We start from the raw sequence: 25,148 nt of genomic DNA on the forward strand, positions 1-25,148 counted from the left end.
TCTTCTTCAACCTATTTTTCCTACCCAAAAATTTCTCAAGTAAAATCTCAGATTTAAGTCTTGCATATGAGGGGGGGGAAAAAAAAAGAGGCTATGTTGGAGAACAAGTATATTTTATTTTAAGACCTGATAATACTTGAATATGAAACTATCGGTGGTATGGAATAATATCAGATCGTTGTCAAAAGAAAAAGGATAGAGTTCATTGAATCATGTGTCACAAAACACTGTTCATAATCTTCACATTCAAACAAGTGAATCCACCAAATAGTAGAGTCCACCAATGAGTCATTTACAAGCTTTCAAATAATGAAGAACGTCTTGTAGCATAACGGAGCCCACTAAGTGATAGTTTGACAATAACAGATAGTTCAGGCTCACAGGATTTAACTTGCACAAAAATATGCTTTGGTAGCAGGCAGATATTCAGGCCATGACTATGGTGGAACTGAAAATTAGAGAGACTATAAACTTATTTATATCACATGCATACATAAAATATTACTGACAACAGGGCTACACTGATAAAACACACAAAATATAGGGTTACAAAATAGGAGATTCCATTGTTTATTAACCCCATATACCAGACCTGCCAAGCACAGAACAATAATATCTAGACCTACAAGGACTCTTTTTCTTCTTTTTTTTGGGGCCAAAACCTACATGGATTACATGTGAAGAAAAATGCAGTGAACTACCTTTTCTTAGTCACGGGAACTTCACATGATTTAAAGGAAAAATAGAAGAGTCCCATGATACATGAGTTCTTTCAAAGTCACTTTCACTGAGGATACCATATTGACGATAAATCTGGCTGTTCCTGAAGAGATTCCATGCCTCCTACGCTTGCTTGCATATCATCCTTAAAATCAAAAGATGCCAAATCACAGGGGGACCCAAACATTAAATTGAAATTGGAGTTATTACTGCTGTTGCTGATATGATTGTTGGCTTCAAATGGAGAGTTCATGGCCTTGAACCGGTCAAAATAACCTTCCTTGCGAGCAAACATCTGCTGATTATTGGACATGTTGGAGTCTTCAAAGAAGTTCCCATCCATAACAACTCCCTGATTAGGGAAGAAATTGTTTTGTTGATGCTGAACGTGGGATTGGGGAAGGTTCTGGTTTTCCACAGTTACACGGCTACCAGAACTTATGTTCTTGCTTCCTTGAACATTCGCATCATAGACTGACATAAGGTCACTAATCATCTTCTGGCCATCTTCAGGGACGCCAAGCCCTGATAGATTTAGTGAAGAGGCAGTGAAATTAACAGACTGAGCAGTAGTCTTGGGTTGGGCAAAAGATTGAGGGAAGATAACTGGCTTCACCTCATTAACATGGAAATTTGACCCACCAAAATCTGAGGAAGTGCCTCGACATGGGCAATTCAATTGATGATTGTCCCGAGATGTCCTATCAGCGAAAGCAAGGCGAACATCATTGTAAGGGCATTGAGGGTGCTCACATGTGTAGACTTTATGATTGATCATCATGTTAAAGTCATTGGGAGCCTTCCTCTTCCCAAGGAAATCCAAGTTTGTAACAAGCTCTCCCTTGATGGGAAAAGAAGGTTGCTGAACTGGCAGTCTTCCCCTCATTCTATCCATCCCAAGATTGGATGGATTAAGATTTTCAGGCTTCTGCTCCTCCACATCAAAATTTGGCTCTTCCTCGGCTCCTTCAACATCATACTCACTGCAATCATTGATTACCAAAGATCCACTACCTCCAGCTGAGGATAATGGAGGGCAATAATCAGGGTATAGTTCTCTTGCCAAAGCCTCCTCCTGGTTGATGATGGCAAGCCAGGTCGCGCTTTCCTTGGCTGTCATTTTATCTTGAAGGCATTTGGACTGCCTGACTAGCCTGCGAATCTTGGCAATATCAGGAGACATGTGCTTTATGACAGCAGTTAAAACACCTACTTTCCATGCCTTCTTGAGATCATGTGGCTTCTTGTATGGTGGAGGGCCTTGATCTTTAGGTAAACCGATCTGTGGCCACCAATCTTCATTCCCACTGGGCCACCATGGTGGAGGAACTCCCTTCTCCAAAGGAAACCGTCTCTGAGGCGGATCGCAGTGCTGCATCAGCGCTGACAAGAGAGAACCCAGGGTTGTGTCCTGAAGCTCTTGCAGAGTGTGTGGAGTTGGACCAAGAGAACTGCATCCATCATTCTTGCCTGGAACTGCATTATCAGCCTGATATTTGGCGATGGCAGCCGGGCCATTCCTATCAAATCTGACTTTATCCTTCCACCATTCGCGGAGATTGTCAGATGCCCCAGTCACAGGTTTTCCCTTCTCTGGAATTATCCCATAAACAAATCCTTGAGCCTTGCAAACCTCCATCATCTTTAGCATGTACTTCAAGATGCCATCTTGAGCCCTTGACATCTTCTTCCTCCTTGCCTGTTCTTGGGACTGCCTTTGCTTCACTGCATCTATTCCATCCCTAGATTTGTTTTGTTCCTTCAGCCGTTTCAGGCGCATCTTGTCCCTCCACATCCTCCTCTCGAGCTCATCCACATCGATTTCCTCATCACTGTAATCATCTTCAACAGCCACCTCTGGTTCAGTCTGCCGGGTGACAACATCTCCTTCCCCAGTGGGAGCAGAATACATATCCGAATCACCACAAAACCCCATCTCTTCAAACATCATCATCTTTCCCTTCTTTTATACACAGATCAGATTCCACAATACCTCAACCTTGAATAGCTTTACACCTGTCCAAAGTCATGAAGCAAAGATCATATCATTAATTAATCACAGTAAAACCAAACAAATCAAATACTCTCCATGTGAATAGTGTTTTAGCCGTAGGATTTTCATCAATAGACTCTTCTTTAATTTCTAACACGGGAATCTTAGATATTGAGTAAAATTTCCTGATCACCAAAAAAATAATATTAACAGGACTACGTCTAAATTCTTTTCACTTCGAACACACATTAACCAAGCAATCAGGGCTTAATTGATTGCACAGATCTAAACCCTCCACATGTAAACCATGAGAACAAAAGCGTCCACAGTCACTCATATGGTGATTTAAGGAAAGGAAACTCAAATTTCAGATCGATATTCTCTCAAACAATCATCACAAGAAAGCAGCCAAGAGAGGAATCAAAGCTTCATCAAGAATATAAAAGGATAGAAGCAAAACTTTCCAGGAAACTTTCCAAGCAGGCTTTCAAAACAGGATCTAAGACCAACTCAATCACTCAGACAACCAACAAGCGAGTTAAAAAAGCGATTTAGATCATAAATATAGCAAAAGATAAACTAACCCATTATAAAGACTCGTGCAGATCCACCAGGCAACAGAATCAGCTTCAATTCAAAAACCATAAACCTTAAAAGAACTCCACAGATCGGATTGAACAATCACAGGCTAACACGAAAGAAACAACACAACAAACAGATAAAAAGCAGACAAGCAAAAGCAGGCAAGGGAATCTCACCAGAAGATCCCAAAAAAACTGGGACTTTCTCCTCTTCTGCAGTCAGAAAAAGTCAACCGTAGTAGAAGAACAAGAAAAAAGGAAGAAGGCGGGTTTCTGAGAATTGCTCTTCTTCAGAAGAAGGAAGATGCGAAAAGAGGGGGGGGGGGGGGGAGAGAAAAGGAAGAGAGAAGTGAGGATGATGCTGGTTTTATTGCTTTATAAGTGGGAGGTGGCCCTCTGGCTCTGCTTGATGAACATGAGAGAGAAAGTGGAGGGTGGGGGCATTGGTGGGGTAAACCCAAATTTGAGGAATGTGAAAAATGGTGGGATATTTATATATCAATCAATCAATCCATTCATTCACGTTCATGTTAGGTTCTTATCCATCTCCTGCCTTAGGGACGTACCCATTCGTTTCTGCATTCATTGCTGTGAAATTTATTGTACGCGTTCCATTCCAGTTTTGTAAAAACACGCGATTTTGTGTTTCAACCTGAAAAAGAATACGCGACTTTCTTTTTTAACGAACTGCCAGTAGTATGTGTATATACATCTCTAATCCTTACTATAAAACTTATTTAATTAATTTCATTAGATTAAAATAGTTAGGTATATAAGTTAATTATAAAAAATATGATATGTTTGTCCTAAAACACCATAATCATCTTTCTTAATAGCCTTCTACCTCTTCTACTTGATTATGGTTGAGGGAGTATCCATAGGGGTAATTTAGAGAAAATTGATGAATATAATAAATAAATCTTATATTTAAGATCAAAATAAACTCAATAATTAGGTCTTATATTAAGAACCAGAAGAGTATATGATAAGAAATAAAAGATATTTTTTAATAGACAAAAATGCATTTTTAATTCTTTAAATTTACACAAGCTTTCATTTCAATATATTTCTTATAAAATATCTTTTCAGTTTACTAACTCAAAAACTGTTAACACACAAAACTTATACAAGGTTTCATTAGAATATTGACATAATAACTTTAATTTTAAAAATAACAATACATAATAACTTTAATTTTAAAAATAATAATACTATTTGGCACAAAAAAAATCATTCGAGACTTAGAGACTACTCATGTTAGGATTAACGAACTGAAAAATATTTTTAAAAAAATATTAAAGGATCAAACTATAAAATTTTATAAAATTAAAGGTGCAGACGTGCAATTGTGTCTTCTTAATTTTATAAGTTTCCTTTTTTCCTTTTGGTTTTTTTAATCTTTTTCAGTATATAAAAACGGATTTAAAAATTTAGAAATTTACATTTGTTCCTTGAACTTTGGTTAAATACTTTCCTAATACTATGGACTTTTTTTTTACCCTGACGAGTTTCTTTCACTCATAGTGATAAAATGAAGAAAAAATCACAAAAAAATCTTAAAACTGAAAAATTACATACAGGGACGAGTTCACAAAAATTGCTCTTATTTATTTATCAATTATTGTCAAAACTAATACTAATATTATAACAGATTCCTATTTGTAATTTTTCTATTTTTAAGATCTTTTTTTTGTGATTTTCCCTAAAATCAAGTCATCAATTGGTACGTTATATTAAAATAAAATATATGAGCATTACCATTTTATTATTCTTTTATCGTTTATTAACTTACTAATTATCCTTAATTTCTTATCACCATTGTATCATCATGACTTTAAGACTTTGTAATTCAATTTCTAGACTTTAACTCGTTATAACTTATTTTATATAATTTTGATTCGTTGTTTAAATCAATTTAGTCTCTGTAGTTTAAAGTTTTAGTTCCTAAACTTCATGAAATATATAATTTTACTTTTTGATATATGGGAAATTATTTTTTACATGGTTAAACTATAATAATTGAGTTGCATTGAGTTGAAAAAAGTTTAGGAATTATGTTATAGACAGGTTAAAACTATAAGAATCAAATGATTAATTTTTTCTTATAACCAAAAAAAAAAAAAGTAGAGTACGACATTGCTGTTAATTAGTTTAACTTACACCACCTCTGATTTTTAATATGAGAATTAGTTTGACATTTAATTTGATCATAAATATAAAATTTTAATCCACTTTATCTTTTATATTATCTATTTTTTTCAAGGTAGTCATTGTAGTAGTTGCACATATTAAATGTTTCATCAAATGGTAGTTTTAGATAATACGTATTATTAGCAATGATAGTTTAAAAAGACAACACCTATTTATTATAAAAATTAATACAACTAATTTTTTAATCTACTTACATTAGTCAAGTAACTCTTATATTAAGGATTGGAGTCAGTAGTAATTATAAATAGCATTTAGGTTAAAGTGCAAATGTTTTATATGAATTTTTAAAAAATATAAATATGGATAATTCTTTTCCAAAAATAGTGTTGACTTAAGTCAAGCATTCCCTTCATAGTGTCAACCCAAAAGCATGAAATCTCTTAACCTTTAATTCCCCTAAAAAGATGTGGATGGATTAGATTTGCCACGACTCATTAAGATTTGTCTTTCCAAAATGTGATTTGTGTTCTTATCAATTAGACTTGCTTATATTTTTTATAATTATATTTTTAAAACATTAATTTGTTAGTCCTTGTAACATCAATTCAGATCTCTATAGTTTTTTAATTGTTATTATGTTCTTACAATTTTTTAATTATAGGCATTAATATTTATACTTATAATCCGTTAATTATGACAAGCGTAGATGTTGACTGTCCAATATATAAGATTGTAAGTTGACATGAAATATAAAATAAGAAAGAATTTTTTTTAAAATAAAATGACGAAATAAAATATATTTATTATCAACATTAAAAAATTATTATGCTCATAATTTTTTTTACATCTATATATAATCTGTAATATGGTTTCTGACCCAAAAAAGAAAATCTGTAATATGGTTGCCTTAATTTTATTTAAATTGGGGCAAAATCAATCCAGGCGTCTATTGAGTGAAAGCCATGTTATTAGCTACTAACTTTATTTTCATTGCAAATTAATTAATTATGAGTATAAAAACTAGATAGAATCCCACAAAAAGAAGTTTAAAATTAGTAAATCCCAAATAAAAAATTTGTAGAAAATATTTTGTTATTTGCAAGTTTGGCATTACTAAGACCTACTAAAGTGTCGTTATTAAACTTAATTAGGGATTTAGTAACTTTAAACTTTTTTGTGGATTCTTCCTTAAAAACTAATGCCAATATTTGAGAACATTGTAAAGACCCAATAAAAATTGAAAAAAAACTACAAAAATATTATTAAAAATGAGATAGAGTTGCATATTAATTTTTTCTTGTATTTAATGTTCATGGTTTTAGGCCAGAGACCCCTCCTTATTAATTTTTATAAATACTTTGGTAAGCCACTAAGAATGTCTTCTACAATTAATAAAGAATAATTAATCTTTTATTTAATATTGAAAACAAAGGACAGACATCTTCCAATCATATTGCTCGCACACAAAAATTGGAATTGAACTCCCAAATACAGGTTTAATAAACAAGATCCTACAATTTATTTAAATAAAATTCACAATTACTAGTTAAATTTGAGTGCATCCGTGTACGTAATCAATGTTTAACAAAACTTATGATTTACTCCTCCAGTATTCAATATAGAACCTAATTGTTGAATTAATTTTGGTCATAAATATAAAACATATTTTTCATATTTATCAATTTTTTCTAAATTATCCTTATAGAGATACTCCCTCAACCGTAATTAAATAGAAGAGGGAGGAGGATATTAAGGAAGATAATTATGGTATTTTAGAAAAAGTATGTTATATCTTTTATAATTAACTAAGGGTTAAGGTGCGTCCAGCACCTCGAGCTATTTACTCAGGTGCGTCCAGCACCTCGAGCTATTTATTCAGGTGCGTCCAGTGGCCTAAAATAATTTTGGGTGCATCCAGTGTCCTAAACTAATTAAAATGGTGCATCTATATCTCAGGCTAACAGAAATGTCATGTTTAACCGTTACTTTCCTGACTCAGTTTAAAGTTGACCTCATATATTCTAAATGGTAGACATATGGACATTTGATGTGTATTATTCTTACTCAAAATTGAATTTATTTCCGTCCTCTTCTTCTAAATAAATTGACTTTTGAGTGAGAATAATACATATCGGGTGCCCATGTGTCTACCATGTAGAATATCTGGAGTCAACATTAAGCTGAGTCAAGAAAGTAATGGTTAAACATAACATTTCTGTTAGCCTGAGATATGGACGCACCATTTTAATTAGTTTAGGACACTAGGTGCACCCAAAATTACTTTAGGCCACTGGACGCACCTGGGTAAATAATTCAGGGTGCTGGGCGCACCTTAACCCATTAACTAATTTATCTAACTTTTTAATCTAATTAAATTAGTTAAATAGATTTTATATTAAAAAACGTAAGAGTATTTTGTTTTATTACATTCTCAGTTGGCATCACAGAACGCCTAATCATAGATCCACCGGACACGTCTCTTCCTCTGATTCCACTCTTCTATGGTAGTTTCTGAACACTTCTATTCTCATTAACTTTTAATTATAAAATGCGTTTATTTAAGTGCCTTTCTCTTCACATTTCTATTCCATCTTTTGCATTCTTATAGTTGAGGGTGCTTTATATTAATTCTCAATTTCTCATGATGTACTGTTTAATTTGGACCAAATCATAGACCTTATTAACATCAATTTGAACAGAATACCCGATGTTCTTTCTGAGCCTAAGACGATGTCATTTTGAGCTTAAAAGAATGGTTCGTTGTATTTATGATTTAGTAATTTTATCAGATTATATCTGATTTATATGCTTTATTAACTTGTAAATTACTATTACATTTTTATAGTTATATATAATATTTTTGCATTTTTTGTAAAATCATACTCCTCCAGTCTTTAATAATTGTTGAGTTGGTTTTGGTTCTAAATATAAGATCCATTTCTCATATTTATCAATTTTTTCTAAATTATTCCTATGGACACCCCTTCAACCATAATCAAGTACAAGAGGGAGAATGAGTATTAAGAAAGATGATTATGGCACTTTAGGAAAAATGTATCACATTTATTATAATTAACTAACTTACCTAACTTTCTTAATCTAATTAAATCAGTTAAATAGGTCTTATATTAAGGACTGGAGGAGTATTATTTTGATTATGATTGAGCTAACTTTGATTTAACCAAGATTATGTATCACTTACCTTTAAATCACTATTTCGACCAATGTAATGATATTTTCATAAACTTGATCCATGCGTGCTAGCTAATTTAAACATACTAATAAAATTAGTTAAAGTTAAAAACATTAAATTTGGATTTCCAACATGACCTTCATTAATTACACTATTTTTTTTCAATTACACTAAATTCTAGCATCATATCAATTTTTATTCTCTCATTAACCTCATTAAATATGGGTATATATGGAAAAAAATATACTCCTCTGATCCTATTTATAAGTTACTTTTAACATACGTTACACATACCAATAAAAACTTTAAACTTTATTTACTCTCATTTAAAATTTAATAAATTTTTAATTTTATCCATATTTAATGTATATTATATCTCATGTAAACACAATAATAAATAAAGGATAAAAGTATGTATCCATACAAATTTTTTTTCACTACCCTATAAATATAACTAAAAAAATATTTTCTGTACCATATAAATAAAACCAGAGTAGTATTTAATAGCCACTAGACTATCAAAAGTTCTTATAAAAAAATAAAAATTTCTTTAAAAATGAATACTATAATAAGGATATAAGGGAGTGTCAGATATAGAGCAACGCCTAAGATTTAGATTTAATGTTTTTATTGAACGAAAATCTTGTTTTAATTTTTTCCCCCAAGAACCAAGATCTGGTTTTAAATTTTTATCTATATGCATAACACGTAATAAAATCATAATAAACGCAAAAGATTTTAGGGTCAGATTAGGGCGTACTAATAAATAGGAGTACTAGAGAATTGCTTGGTACAATAAAATTTTGTAACGGTACGGACCTCAGGGAAACAGTGCCGTACTACAATCTAAGAACTGAAGAACAAGATCCGTTATCAATTAACCGGTACATCTGTACGTGCATGTACGTGAATCTCTCAAGAGATCCAGGTCAAAAAAAAAAAAAGAATTTCTTAAGAGAAATTTGTCAATATTTTGAAAATTTTAAAAATATTCTTGAATTAATTAGTGAAACTTAATAAAAAGTTGTATAATTTACCATTTATTGCATGAAAATTATCCACAAGTTTGAAAAATATAATGTATCTTTGTGCAATATAAGCAAATTATTTTGCTCGCTGTGATTATATAAACCAACAACATAACATAAATTAAAAAGTAAAATAATGTGTTAATATTTAAGTATGAAATTTGTAATCTCTGAGGGTAAAAATTCTTGTAGTCAATAATTATTTACAATTTAAACCAAATTCAAAACAAATTACAATAAATAATTTTAAATAGCAAAACAAATTGAGAATATGATTTGAAAAATTAAAAAAAAAAGCATGCATTGAATTAATTTTTTGATTACCTAATTGATTTGAACAACATTCATGTAAAATAGGGATTTTTTAGTTCAAAATACAAAAATTAATGCCAAACTAACGATTGGGTATATCAAAATTAAATCTTAAAATTAGAGGGGATCTCTTTGCTGTATAAATTTTAATTTTAAATGCCTAGATAGGTTTTAAAAATAGAAAGGAGATTTTTACAATTAAGATAAAATAAAGTGCATGGAAGCATATTTTACTCTTGTTTACATATACACACTAACAACACGCATATTATGCAATAAAACCACAGTACATGCACAAGATTTTAGGTTCAGATTTGTCTAATAAATAGTATTTAAGAAGTAACTTGATTTATTGTTTGTAATTAAAGTTTTGAAACGTTGCGTACCTGAAGTGACATAGTGCGACCCAAGACATAAGAAATGTCTTAATAAATTAGTGCATGAACTAATTAATTTGAACATGAACCTCTTGAGATTTATAAAAATCTGTCTAAAAATATCCACTAAGACGTAATGGTTTTTTCGAGCTTGAGATTGTGAATTCAAATGCTGTTATTGCATGTTGATGTAAAAGAGAAAGTAAAAAAGAATAAGGTAATAACAAAGTTTTTTTTTTGGTGAAAAAATACTTTTTCTGCTACGTATGGCAGTATAAGTATCATCTTATTAGAAGTAATCTTATTCGAAATATTACTGAGTATTAAATATAGACACCTGAGAATGAGAATGTGAACATTGGTTTGTCTGATTGGTTAGTACAGAATATTGTTGGGTGTTGAGTTATATGACTTTTAAAAGTAGGCATGAGTTCATTGGCCTGGGCTTATGTTGTTTGTTTTTTTTTTTTGGGCCAGCAAACTGAGTATGATATTAACAGCCGGCAACATTGCATGTGATAAGGTGAGGAATGCTCTTATTCAAATAAAGAAAAACCATATTAAAAATACGTATCTTTTCTTTTAATTATTAATTTGGTACTTATATTTTTTTTCTTAATTAAATAATTTAATATTTCTCTTTTAGGTTAAATTTTTTTTAATTAAATAATTTAATATTGCTCTTTCAGCAGCAGTAACTCTTGTAACTTTACTCTATTAGTATTGCTAGTCTCTGTGCAAAAGTTAACAAAGCAAAATTAAAGATTTAATTAAAAAAAAACACATCGTACACTCCGTTTCAATTTTCCTGCCATGATGTTTGAAAGCCAATTCTTTGGACAAAATTTGTATTGATGGCACCGTAACACTATTGCAGTGTAGTCTATGGATGAGTTCAATCTAATCCTAGAAATATTACGTTCAGCATTCAAGGCTATAAACAAAGCACAAATGGCAAATAAATTGCACAGAATCCAAGTACAAAAAAGAGAAAGAAAGTGCGCATAGCCAAATGTTATTGCAAAATGCCTTGGATCCAAAATGCTTATTTCAGGTCAAGGATAGCGCATACTTTTAGGCTCTAAAAATTCTTATAAATATACTTACAAATCGTCTACTAATAAAGTCTTCACATAAAAAATAATAGTACAATTAGTGAGGGGCTAGTCCCTCACAACGTGGCGAATCAAGGTTCCAATCCTCGCTGGGAGAGGTGTTTATATTCAGTGCCCGACAGTACTTCGAATATGATTGTTTTCAATAGGAGAATACCTATATTTTAGTAAAAAAAAAAAATAACAGTACACTTCTTTCAGCAATTATCCCCTAAGTCGTTTCCTTATTTTTGTACATATTTTTCATGCGACAATGTGGCTTTGACCCACAAATGCGTCGGCTAGGGAGCGACATGGGAGCGACACTTTCCCAATCTCATTCTTGTGTGGGCTTTGCTGGATCCATTGGTCCATTACTAAGCCCAATGACCTGTCAAAGTTTGTAAGTATGCCATAAACCCTTAAATTGGGCTTAAAACCCATATCTTTGCACAAAAAACGCAGGAAAAACGAACTCACAGAAGCTGGGCAGCATGTATGGAGAAAATATTATTGGAATAAGTGAATGTTATCTCGAAAGATTAGTCTCTCGCGATGATTTAGGTGGAAACATACTCTGGGCAACTGCAAAAACACCAATAAAATGGGTTCTCAGTTCATTTTATGAGATGAACTGCAGTCAAGACGATGATTCTGTTGATTTTGATGATGACTTTATAAAATTTGAGACTACAAGCCAATTTCTTCATTTGAGTGTTCCCAAACCTCCTGGGTTCTACGGAGGGGAAGAAGATCCCTCTTAGTTAAAAGGGTAATTATTCCGAAATATAATATACATATTTAATGTAACACACTTTTCTCTCGATTGTTTAAAGATTGGGTTTTGCTTGGTCAGTTCACACACAAACATTATCTTCTCCATCAGATCATCGATTGCTTCGACGAATGTTTTGAGGAAAGGAAAAATTGTAGGAGCTACCAATACCCACCCCGGAGCTCATCCTCTAGCGGCGGTGTACCTGCCGGAGATGTTCACCTTCGTTTCTCCATCGTCGTCGCCTTCCTTAGTTGATCATAACGTGTCTCTTCGTTTTGACGCTGCAGACTGTACAAAGATGAGGAAAAGACAATCGCAAAACCAATTTACAATAATAAACATTATTTAGCGGAGAGTAAAGAAAGAATAAATCGATTACATCTTTTTGGGTAGAAAATGGATGACGGAGGAGAAGGTAAACTTGCATTGTGTGAGTGATAATTATTTACTGTATTTAGTTATCAACTTGTGTTATGTGAATGCTTGGTGCTCGTACTTTTATTAGTCAACATTCATTGTGTGAATAGTATATTTGAGAATATATGGCCCTTTACTATAATTCTTCTTTTAAATAAATTCAAAATTCAAAATAAGTAAAACTTTTGTAAGGTGTGCTATGCCAAAATTTCTAGTAAGTTGCGCAATTAAAGAATATCACACCAGTGAAGAAAATAAGAAAACTCCAACAAGGAGGGGGAAAAAAGAGAAAAGAACAGTCTAAAGCCTAAAATAGTGTACCTTAGAGCAGCAAGTGTGGTTTGGGAGAAAATGGGGCAATCCTCAACAGTAAGATATTTCAACTTTGGAAACATGTTATCATAGAAGCCTTCCTCATGGATTTCAGGTTCGCAGTTGAAAAGTCCCTTTAGTTTAGAGCAATCTTTAATCTTCAGATGTTTCAACTGTGGAAGATTTTCAGTGGAGAGGAAGAGCCATTTCAACTTTCTGCATCTAATGACTCTAAGATCTCGAAGTTGTGGGAAGCAGAAGGAATAATGAGAGGAATACGCGTTTGGAAAGTGATGCTCTTCAGATGACATCATCTCTTCCAACTCTTCACATTCTTCAATCTCTAGACGCTCCAAACATGGTAGGCTTCTGATCACAGTGCTAGGGAAGATGCACTTCAATTTTCTACATTTACTCACATAAAAGTCCTTAAGATTTTGGAACATGATGAAACTGGGACCCTCCCATATGGACATGAGGTCCATTGAATCCTTCAAAGACAAGTGCTCCACTCCTGAGATCAACATCATCGCTTTTTCTTCATTTACAAACAATTGTTCTTTTGCATCTAATGAAGTTTGAACATTTGAATCTTCTGTAGAATCCTGCCGCAACTGCAATTTCAATTTAAAAAAAAAGATAAAAAATTGGTTACATTGTAAGCATCTCGAGCAAACTCTTTGCTGATATGCAAATGTTTATATATCAATTTTAGAGACCAAAAAAATCAATTTATAATTGATTTAATTTACTGTAAAATATCTTTTCATTAAAATAGTTTGAGTCACTCACACACAATTATTCTTTCATCAGATTTTCTTTTTGGTGGAATTTCATAGTCAAAGTTTTAATATGTTTGTACATGACAAATTTAAAAAGAATGTCATTAATAAATATTCAAAATACATGAAATGAAGTCTCGCACATACACACACACGAACGCCATACTTTCATCTGTTGTGATCCAAAATTGAAGGAAAATCTAGTTGTGTATACGCATCAAGTATTGTTTTTATTCTTCTTGCATCTCTTTGTAATTTATAAGTTTTCTATTTAATTTATAAATTATAAATGATGTATATGATTCTAATCCAGATATTATTCCATCTATTTTTGAAGACGCTAATCAAACAAAATATAGAATAATCACTCATACCGTTATTGTTGTCAATTGTTGAAGAATCGATCCGAAACTTGAATCTACAAATCTGGGGCAGTTGCAAATGCTGATGTGGCTTAGCTGCACCTGAAACTGCAACCCTTGGAAAACACTCACCAAATTTGGCAAATTTATTAGTGTTATCATCGTCAAGCTTGAAAGCACAATTGTCTCACGATAGTTGGCATCATCTTCTCTACTATGCCCAAAAATTACCTTTAATTCATCAGCCCCATTTATCCACAAAAAGTTTAGTTGGGGAAGAATAATAGCCGCGGACGTAGAGAAGAGTCTTTTGAGCTTGTTGCACCTCCCGACCCTCAACTCTTTTAGTTCTGGGAAGCAAACTTGACCATTGGACATGATCTTATGTTCCTCATTTTCTGCAATTATTTCCTCCAATTTCTCACAATCAAATAAGGTTAGGGAAGTTAATCTGGGAAGGCTGTTGTGGACAATAGTGCTCATTGAGAATACAAACTTTAACTTTTCACAGCGAGTTACTTTTAAGGAATGAACATGTTGGAAGCTCAAAACTTGTGTGGGAACAAGACCTCCTGGCATTTGTTGTTCTTCTGAGTCGCTTGTTTCTTCTTGCTCATCATCACCAATAATGCGCCAGCGTGCAATTCTAGGACTTTGAACATCAAGCTCTCCAGCATTTAAAACAGAAAGTGGAAGATTATTGAGAGCCTCTTATTATTTAATTGGCTGTATTTCAACACATACTCCTTTACAAGTCCCTGCATGTAACAGAAAGGAGTGAAAGGCGGGGGAATAAAATATTATAAGTTCCTTGGAAAGATTATGAAAAGAAAGAGATTGCAATACATTCAACATTTACTCCTATTTGTTTAAGTTGAGAGATGCAGTTCATTCATATGTATGTAGGAATGCGTGATGTCTTAGTCACTTGTTTTGTCTACATTTAATCATGCTAGAATCATGTTAAAACCAGAAATATATAATGCTCTGCATTGCTGAAATCCTTCTTCTCTTCAAGTTCCATGGTTTGAACCATCATTGATTGCCACATAACCTGCTATAAGAAAAATTTATATCCTATTTGTATCCGAATAGTTTCTTTGGTTTGTTCCATGAAATGTAGAATGACTTGTTTACGAAGCGGCTTTTTACATGTAGATATCTCGTGCATATGCATGTGAAAGGAATTAACGTATTAGACCGGAGTTCATGAGCTTAAATGAACAAAACATTAAAAAAAAAAATAGAAGCATTAAACATTCAGCAAGCATGAATTTAATTAATATTGCAAAATAAAACATAGACAAGATTTGCAGTATGGAGAAACACAAATGCAGAATATTAGTTACCTCTTTCGTGTAATCAATAGTTGCACCCATAATTGGCATAAGTCTTGGGCAATCATGAACTTGAACTCTGCAAAGCTCCCCTGTCAGCAACTTAAACCCTTGGCATACATTAGCGAGTCTAGGCAAGTTCTTAAGTTCCATATCTCTCATGTTAGGGAATGTAATCTCCTTGTCACTGTCAATCTCATGCTCTTCATTGTTTGAGCAGTTGAAAATTTCTTCCATTTGCGAACAATAGGATATGGTTAGATTGCTTAGCTGCGGAAGCACTGAAGTAATAGAAGCACTGATCATGAAAGATAAAATGAATTTCAGTTTGTTGCACTTGGAGACTTTCAAACTCTTCAATTTCAGCAGACAAGATTGAGTAATGGATAGATTCTTCTGAGTCTCTTCATTTCCTGCAAAAATTGCATCTAACTCCTCACAGCAAGATATGGTTGCAGATGTTAACTCTGGAAGACTTTGATAGATATGATCAGAAAAGACAAATTTCAATCTTGCACATTTCTTCAAAGTTAAATTTCGGAGGTACTGAAGTGTTGGAATTTGCTCTTGTACCCCGGTTTGACGGTGGAAAATGGACTCTACTCCATAATTATCTAGTTCAATCCATTCCATAGCTGCCAATTCATGGCACTTAAGTTCCTGCAATCCCTTTGTGAAAAGGAAAAAGCAGAAGTAAAGACAACGAAAACCATTGACATTTTTTTTTTGGCTAAGAATAAGATAAATTGGGATTAATTAAAATTCTACCCACACACACATTATTCTTACGTAGACTTAGTCTATCAATTTTTTTTGATAAATTAAACAAATAAAGATCAGCCATTTGAATATATAAGAAATGGAGTTCACAATAAAGTCAAGGAAAAATTACAATGAGGGCCCTATAAGAGTCCATATTTATTGGTGGCTGTAAAAAATGATAAATAAATTGAATCACCAAAAGACAAAACAACTAAATATAATTACTGGATTATTCGTGTATTGAAAAATTTTGTAACGACGACAAATCGTGGCACAAAAAATGTCAACAGAGAATGTAAGCCAAGAGGCAGAGCCCAGCTTCTATTAAGGTGTTTTAAGAGAAAAAGATATTAGGAATTTTTTTATCAGAATGCTAGGAACTGTTTTATATAAAAAACTTTCCAATTTTTCAAGCTTTTTTTGTTTTGTTTTGCAAATCTAATTGAAGTATGGAAGAGAAAATGCGTACCATATTTGGACAATCCGTCCATTCTATTCTCTTTATTGATGGGTACCTGGAACGATACCTCTTTGAGCAAATTCCAACAATATTTGGAAGATTTTTCAGTTTGATATATTTCAATAGGGGAAGCACTATTTGAGTCACATCTTGATCATGCATAATTGGTTGTTCTTCACCAGCATTTTCACCAAACACAAATTTCATTTGAGGAGCATTCATTATGGATAGATCTTGCAATTGCACAAACCGTTGAGCTAAAAAGACCGGGCATACAGATTCTAATTTGCAGCAATTATCGATGGACAAATATTTTAGTTCTGGGACTCTTGAATTCTCCCATGCATCACCACCACCCTCTCCCTCTAGTACATGCATCAATTCACTGCAACCTTCTATTTGAAGGTTCTCTAAGGATAACAAAGTGCATGCGGTAGAGACAGGGAAGAGAGATGTCAACATTGGACAACTGGAAATATTGAGAAACTTGAGATTGCCTAAGTTGCAATCAGCAGGGTATATGTAGAGCAATTGAGGGCAATTGAATATACTTAGCCTTTTCAACTTTTGGAACAAGCTGAAAGGAGAAGGCCCACGATGTAGTTGTTTAAGATTATCCATGTCTCTTAGCACTAACTCATCCAATCTGGGGACAACTGCATCTTCATGAAGAGTAGTTTCATTGGTAATGCATTCTATCTCTGAACACCTTTCAAGATGGAGTTTAGTTAGCTCATTTGTGCCTCCTACAACTTGGGCAATATCAGGCATGAATATTTTGCTGCCTCTCTTAAGCTCATAAAATTTAATAACAGTTGCTCTTTGTGCAAGGTCTTTGATTCTTGCACCTAAAATTGAGATATTTAATTGACCCAAGTGCAAAGATCTTGCGTCTTCTTCATTTTGAGATGCGAAGCCTATGCCATGCTCCCCAATTTCTAACTTATACCTCCTCAATTTCATCAAAGCAGCAGGGTCCGCAAGGTATTGATAGCAATTTGCATTTTTTGAGTGGGGAAAATGTTTGGAAACATACAACTCTTCTAACTCCAAACACCTTCCTATTGCTTCATAACAACATTCATCTATTGTGCAACTCGACAAATCTAACAACTTTAACTTGTTTAATTTTTCAATTCCATTTGGCATTCTTTCAAATTTACTACCTTGCAGGTCAAGAATTTCAAGTCTTGTAAGACTTAACACAAAAGAGATGTCATGTAAATCCCAATACTGCAATCTCAAAGTTTGAAGATTAGACAACCATTGGATTGATTGAGGTTGTAGTTCAACGCTAGCCTCATATTTGCACATAATAATCAAAGCCTTGAGTCCTTTGGTGCCTTCAAATGATGTATGTGATATATCCAAGGGTTTTATTGAGCGTAATAATAGAAACTCAAGCTTCGGAGCATCTAAATGAGAAGGAAATTGAAATAATTCATTGTTGTGATACCATGAAGATACGGCATAACAATCTTTTATCGCTTCATCAGTAATCAATTTGTTTAATTCTTTTGTACAATTCACCATAATGGTGCGATCCTCTTCAGATGCTTTCCACAAAGCAAAGTCACGAACCACATCATGCATTGTCACATATTCTTGTGTATACATGTTGAACTTCCAAAAACGCATCAAGAATGAGGAGTCAATGAGATAATTTATAGTTGCTCTAACTTGACTCCTTGCTGTTTCAAACGAGTCCGCATCTTTGCATAAGCCTAACCCCACTCCATTCCTCAAGAGATCTTCAACAACAATGCCATGATCTTCAGGAAACATGGCACACATTAACAACAACAACTTAGCTTTTGGGGTCGCTAAATAATCATAGCTTAATTCAAGACAAGCAAAAGCGTTCCTAACACCTTTATCCACATTGTTTGGCTTTGCATTCCTCAACCTACACAACGCTACATTCATCTCATCAACTCCTTTTCCTCTCAAGCAAGTTCCCATAGCTACAATGGCTATAGGTAGGCCCTTACATTCCATGGCAATTTCATGAGCCACAACTTCTTTAGCGACATCATCAACCCTAGCATGAGTTTGAAACAAAGTCCAAGCTTCATCTTCTTTTAACAAATGAAGTTGAATCATCTTTTGGCATTCCATCAAGTTACATACCTCTAGACGACGTGTGGTCAGGACAACTTTGCAACTTCTTTGATGATTTCCTCCAGTGAGAATCCCTATATCCTCAAGATCCAACATGGCCCATACATCATCCAGTATTATCAAAATTCGTTCTCCACTTTGCAATCTTAGTGCTATTCTTTTTGCTCTACCTATTTCAAATTCTTCACTTAATTTGAGCCCCAACGTGTCAGCAATTTCGCCTTGAATTTTTCTTACATTTGGGCTTTGAGAAATTGTAGTAAGCACAACTCGATCAAAGATCTGTAACTCTTTGGCTTTCTTTCCCACTTCTTTCACCAGGGTGGTTTTCCCTGACCCTCCCATGCCCCATAGCCCAATTATGGAGCTACCATCATCTCGCAGTGCCTCACACAGCTGATCAAAAGCATTTTGTGTAGAGTTGAAGAGCTTAAAGTTTTGAGGAGAGTGATAATCTATATCTGGAATAATAACAGGATGGGAAAATGAACTGAAGCAGTCACTCTTTGTATTTAGATCAATCATCCTTTGGGCAGTCTTAGCCAACTTTTTGCAGAGACAATATCTCTTCCAAGTAGGGCACCACCCTCGAAGGCAGCCATGGTTAGCCTTTAGTCCTTCCTCTAATTTCTCCACCTCTGCTATGAGGCTTTTCACATCATTCTTCCACTTGTTAACCTCATCATCAATCCTCTCAGTTCTCTTGATAGCCTCTTGAACAAGTTCCTGCACTCTCCCTTGCTTTAGTATTAGCTCCTCCTTCCTAATGTCAACATTTCTGGTGATTTTTCTGACACAAACCAAACATTGCAACTGCTGGAAAGTTGGGTGCACCAAATATTCAGCGAGTTTTGCTGCTACCGACAGTCCCACCTCCGCCATTTAGTATTAATAGCAACCTAAAGGAGAGCCATTCATCATCATCAAATGATTATTTCGAGAAATTGAAGCATCTTTATTATGTACTTACTCTTACATGAAGATATCATCAACATGAAAAGAATGATGTTTTTCCTTAAACAGTAAATTATGGACGATCAATTGTTTTGGTTCGGCTTTCTTGCTCTGATATTGGGTTTTTTTTGGCCCCAGGGATGTTCAGATATTGGAGTAACCAAATTTAGTGTTTTATGTTTCTATTGAGATCGATGCAAAGGTGAAAGAAAGAAGAAAAAATGTAGTCTGCAAATGACAGCGGCAATAATGAGAAACGACTAGGGATAACGGCCAAAAATACTTGCAAGCATATTTTATGCAATTTGACAGAAAATTTTTCTCATATACTTACTTTGCATTTCATAAATGATGATTGCAAAGTTACTTATAAACTATTTTAAATAGGCCCTAACAAAATACTCATGCTTTAAGAATTGAGAGAGGTCACAGATTGACGTTTATATATGGAGAAACAACTAGACAAATAGGGGAGAAACAAGAAAAAAACATGCTAAAAATAAAGTGCGAAAAAATGAGACTCTAATTTAAAATTGAAAGCAATTATTAGAAAAAATAGGTAATCTCTGGAAATTTAAAATTAAAAGACATATGCAAAAAAAAGAAGGACATATTCTAATTTTCGTAGCTGGCATCTCTTCTTTACACGGGTCTTTCTTGAAGGGTAATTATGACCAAAATATTTTAAAATCACGTTTAAACAATTAAACCAAACACAAATATACCTAAACAATTTATTTTAAATCTGAACTTGATATATTGCGGCTGTTTTGTTTATGCTTTTTTTCCCTTAAAAAAAAAAAGAACAAAAGAAAGAACGAGAGTATTTACAAAACCCATTAGCTAAGCTATGTTTGCCACTTTGTCCGGTTAATTGATTTTCCCCCCAGGGTATATACGCCTATTTTTGACAATATAGGAACAAGATTAGAGTTGCTAAAAAGGCCAAGATATGTACCCCAAATTTTGTTATTTTTTCAGACCGAGACTTAACTTTCTTGCTATGAGATCTAAGCATTTTCCAGCTGTTTTTAGATCCTAGAGTAATTAAACTTATTGTCTTGGATTGTACTTTGGGAGAATCAGTATGAGCTAGTAGGGAAGAAATGTAATTACGATAAGTAAGTAGCATGCAATAATCAGTTTCAGCACAAGAAATAACAACATGTCCATGCTGTTTACTTCTCATGTATTTTTTTTTAATTACATTCCTTCCATGAGATCTCATAGTAATTTTACTTTCTCTTGTATTTTCTGTTAGATTTATGCCAAGTTGAAAGGAAAACAAGCAACAAATGTGGTTTGTAATAACAAGTAGAAAACACTGATCAGAAAATGAAAGACTAATAAAGGTGGGGAAAACGAGGGTTTGATGTTCATACCAGATAATCAAGCTTGCAAAATTCAGTTGATGATTCTTGGCTTGCAAATTTTCAAGAGCCAGATGAATAGAAATATATAATTTACCTTATAGTGGGTTTACCAAAGGGATAGAAAGAAGCGATTCACTATGAAGAAGAATTCAATTTGTTGCTGAGTGATTGGTGGCTCAAAAAAGTTCTTATAATGATCCCAAGGGTTGGGTGAAAAATAAGTTCTACAGACATAATTAGTATTATAATCTTGTACTGTGTATTATTCTACTACTCATTAAGGGTCCGATTGGTATGAGGAAAAATGAGAGAAGGAGAGAGAAATTTTTGATAAACTCGATTTAAAAAATAAAAAAGGTGTTGTTAAAAGCTTTCAAGTAGTTTTTATGACTATTTTATATATTATTTTTTCAGTCTTAAATATAAGACCCATTTTATAATATAGTGCAAATTGTATTATAAAATGGGTCTTATATTTAAGACCGAAAGAATACTTCTTTTCTTTATTAAAATTTTAAAACCCCACTTTTTCAACTTTTTAAATAGAGTTCATTAAAATTTTTCCTCACCTCCCCTCCGCTCCCCTTCATTTCCCTTACACTAAACATTACCTAAGAATAAGTAAGTTAAATTACTTTTTAAAATATATATTTTTTCCAAACGATTTACAAAAACTTGATAATTTCACAGTTCGGTTATCTATCTATTACTTTCTTGACTTATTCATCAATCTCACGTAGTATAATAGAGACGTAACATTTTCTAGCCTTCCTTTTTAAGTTCTTAGTTTAAAATAAAGAAGAATAATTTGAATTCAAAAAATTAGATTCCAAATTGGAGATTGGGAACTTACCTAACACTAATGAAATAGAACAATTGCTTATATGGCCGGCCATTATCCCATGTTGGTATGTTATTTTATTATTTAGGTATCATTGAGCTCTGTCCCTTACTTTCATGAAGCAACATATTTGAAGGCTAAAGTTATATTATTAGATATTCTCTCGGATTGATTGGTTAAATAGATTGGATTAATTATACTTGTTTTGGTATGTCTGAAATCAATTAAATGTTACCTCAATTCTTAGAATCTATACAAATTATTTTTGAAATAAATTATGTGATAAAAATTGAAGCTTGGGATGTATTTCAAATTCATGTTAAAGTAGATGATGGCGCTAGAAAAGTAGCCCATGTAATGAACTACCCATTGCAGTTATGACCATGGGGAAGTGTTTAAGAAGAAAAGGACTTGGAAGAGGTGGACATCACGAAAATGTTTGAATTAGCTTTTTGAAAGTAATTCTAGAATGTGTGAAGTAAATATATGAGAAGAGTTTTATTTTAATTTGCATGAAAGTATTTTTTTAAAGTAATTATAATGGTTGCTGTACCCCGGTATAATTTAGAAATTGGGCAGCATAGCATAGGCTTAATATTTCACAGTGAATGCACAAGATCTTTAAATTTGGGTTAGTTAAATACCTCTATGTTAGGTGGATTAATACAGGATCTTGCATAAGGATCTTCCTCTTTTAATTTAGAACACCTCCAACTAGAAAATCTTCAAAATCTAGTTGAATTTTTTTTTTTAGAAAGGTATCATCCAGGGTGCCCATCTACAGAGATAATAAAATGGAGGGATTATCAAAATATGGTATGCATTTGCTCTCCCCCAGACTTTAAGTTGACTCGTAAAAATGATTAAAACTACTAAAGTTTTATTATATAAAACAATATCTTTCCACTGTTTGAATCTCACTCTGTTTATGGTTTAAATAAAAATGCAATTAGCTATAGCAATAATATTTTTTGACCATGACCAATAGCAATAATAAACAACATACATTACAATTTTCATCATTCCCTTGAACCATCCATCTCTCTTCTTATGTAAAATTTGAAGCGATTCATTTGGTATCATTTTTATTTAAATACTTTGCATGGTTTGTTGTCTACACACATGAACAAATAATGCTTTCTCAAGTTTCAATTAAAAATAATTTTTTTTTTATCATTGGTAATTTTAATTTTTGTTTTTATGTCTAAGACTCTGACTCGACTCTCTAGGATTGGGTTTGGCAAATTTGAAGTTAGTCTGCTGATGGGCCTCAATTTGGGCGGAAGTGAGGCCCAAAAGATAAAACTATGCTTTTTTCAATTTTATCTTTATTGAATATGAGAGAAAATGTATAGATTTTTTTTTTGGGAATGCCCTTTATTTTATAAGAGTAAATGTAAAAAATTGTATCAATTTATTGCATTTCTTGGCATGGAAAAATGAGATACAAGTGACTTACCTATAGAATGTAAGTGGCAATAAATGTTTTGATGTGAAGCTGGATATACGCGAATGTAATTATGGAGTTGTAAATTTTAATATAACATTTTTGTGAATGTTTATATATTTTTTATTATCTTCCAGATCTCCTATCAATTTTAATATTTTTTTATTATTTTTATATTTCAATCTGTAGATTCTATCAATGATGTAAAGTTATACTTATAAGTAGAGTTTATATATAATGTATTCAGTATCTCAGATGGACGGAGAAATACTTTTATCTTTTCTTCTATCTAATTCTTTTTTCTAATTCTCTTTTCTTATTCTCTACTCTTTTATAACAAATGCCAATATGACGTTTCCTTAACTTTTTTTAAACAAAATTAGAACACTTTCCTTTTTAGTGGATTTCGCAAACATAGTATTTTACTAATCCAACTCTAATCAATCCACGTTAGACGTCACGAAATCACTGTCTTATCTTCTTATTGGACCATGAAGCAAATATTAAGAAAACAGTAAATGTAATTTTGTTTTGTTTTTTTTTCAAATTTAGGAGCATACATAACTTAGTCTGAAATTTAGGCACATAAATTTAGGCATATAAATTTAATATTTTTTTATCAAATACTCATCAATTATAATCTATCTAATAAAACTAATTTAGATCAAATATAATACATCAAACGTTGTTTTTCTTCTTGGCCAGAAAAAATCAAATGGAGTATGCAAACCAAAAAATGAAAGATCTGGTGATGATCATTATTATCAGCCTTGTCACTCGTCATAATTTAGGAAATGGTCTACAAAATTGATGGTTCCAACTCTAATCTATTTCAAATCTGTACTTGATTGGGGCTGTTTGTTTATGTTTTCCCCCCCTAAAAAAAGATGTTAGGAAAACAAACGAAAAAGAAAGAAAGAGAGGATGATTACGAAACCAATTAGCAATGTAGCATAAGTCGGAATGCCCCGGATTTTGTCATTTTTTCAGACTCGACTCTAAAATTTCCTCCTATGAATCTAAAACTTTTTCCAGCTATTTTTAGACCCCAGTGTAACTAAACTTACTGTTTTTGATTGTATTAATTAATTATAAAAAAGTTTTACAATAATATGTCACTTGTTATGCAATTTTTTTTGTAATTACATTTCTTTCTCGAGATCTCATAATAATTTTCTCTTGTATTTTTTTTCAGACTTGTGCCAACTTGAAAGGAAAACAAGCAACGAATGTAGCTTGTAATAACAAGTAGAAAACATTGATCAGAAAATGAAAGACTAAAGGTGGGGAAAAACCAGGGTTTGATGTTCATACCAGATAATTAAGCTTGCAAAATTATTCAGTTGACGATTCTTGGCTTGCAAATTTTGAAGAGACAGAGATCAGCGGAATTCAACTTACAATGGATTTACATCAAAGGGATAGAAAGAAGCGTTTCACTGTCACGAAGAATTCAACTTGTTGCTGAGTGATTGGTGGCGCAAAAGTTCTCATGATGCTCCCAAGGGTTGGGTGAAAAATGAGTTCTATTCACATAATTAGTATTATAATCTTGATGTACTGTGTATTATTATTTTACTGGAATAAATAAATTAACTTACTCCTTAAAAATATATATTTGTGTAAACGATTTGCAAAAAGATGACAATTTCACAGTTCAGGTATCTATCTATTACTATTCATTTCTTGACTTCGTCAATCTCACTTAGAATAATGGATATATAAAAGTTTTTATTAGGAAATTAGTTCAATA

At 32.8% G+C, this 25,148-nt stretch overlaps 2 protein-coding genes across 4 annotated transcripts; both read right to left on the bottom strand.

The window, feature by feature from the left end:
* Nucleotides 1–213: 213 nt before the first annotated feature.
* On the bottom strand, nt 214–3,606 carry LOC114750674 (protein ETHYLENE INSENSITIVE 3-like). Of its 3 annotated transcripts, XM_028939434.1 has the most exons (3): nt 3,472–3,606; nt 3,298–3,340; nt 214–2,736 (listed from the first exon to the last, which is right to left on the bottom strand). In XM_028939434.1, exon 3 carries the CDS (start codon nt 2,672–2,674, stop codon nt 785–787), a length of 1,890 nt encoding a protein of 629 aa, XP_028795267.1. In that variant the 5' UTR covers nt 2,675–2,736; nt 3,298–3,340; nt 3,472–3,606; the 3' UTR covers nt 214–784. The 3 variants fall into 3 exon arrangements, with proteins under 3 accessions (XP_028795267.1, XP_028795136.1, XP_028795201.1); XM_028939303.1 differs by lacking the exon at nt 3,298–3,340; XM_028939368.1 differs by lacking the exon at nt 3,472–3,606 and having other exon boundaries at nt 3,298–3,410.
* Nucleotides 3,607–12,009: 8,403 nt separating this feature from the next.
* On the bottom strand, nt 12,010–19,662 carry LOC114750872 (uncharacterized). The gene is made up of 7 exons (XM_028939544.1): nt 16,669–19,662; nt 15,450–16,106; nt 15,071–15,154; nt 14,113–14,808; nt 12,966–13,570; nt 12,447–12,515; nt 12,010–12,034 (listed from the first exon to the last, which is right to left on the bottom strand). Exons 1-7 carry the CDS (start codon nt 19,660–19,662, stop codon nt 12,010–12,012), a joined length of 5,130 nt encoding a protein of 1,709 aa, XP_028795377.1.
* Nucleotides 19,663–25,148: the final 5,486 nt, after the last annotated feature.

Source organism: Neltuma alba, unplaced genomic scaffold (genome assembly GCF_004799145.2).
Source record: "Neltuma alba isolate B1F8T4 unplaced genomic scaffold, ASM479914v2 tig00000151_pilon, whole genome shotgun sequence".
NCBI lineage: Eukaryota > Viridiplantae > Streptophyta > Magnoliopsida > Fabales > Fabaceae > Neltuma > Neltuma alba.

Coding starts and splice junctions, on each gene's coding strand:
- LOC114750674 (XM_028939303.1), bottom strand. CDS start 2,674: ATGATGATGTTTGAAGAGATGGGGTTTTGTGGTGATTCGGATATGTAT.
- LOC114750872 (XM_028939544.1), bottom strand. CDS start 19,662: ATGGCGGAGGTGGGACTGTCGGTAGCAGCAAAACTCGCTGAATATTTG. Junction 13,571..14,112: donor AACAATTGACAACAATAACG/GTATGAGTGATT, acceptor TTGAAATTGCAG/TTGCGGCAGGATTCTACAGA. Junction 12,516..12,965: donor ACCACACTTGCTGCTCTAAG/GTACACTATTTT, acceptor ATCTTTGTACAG/TCTGCAGCGTCAAAACGAAG.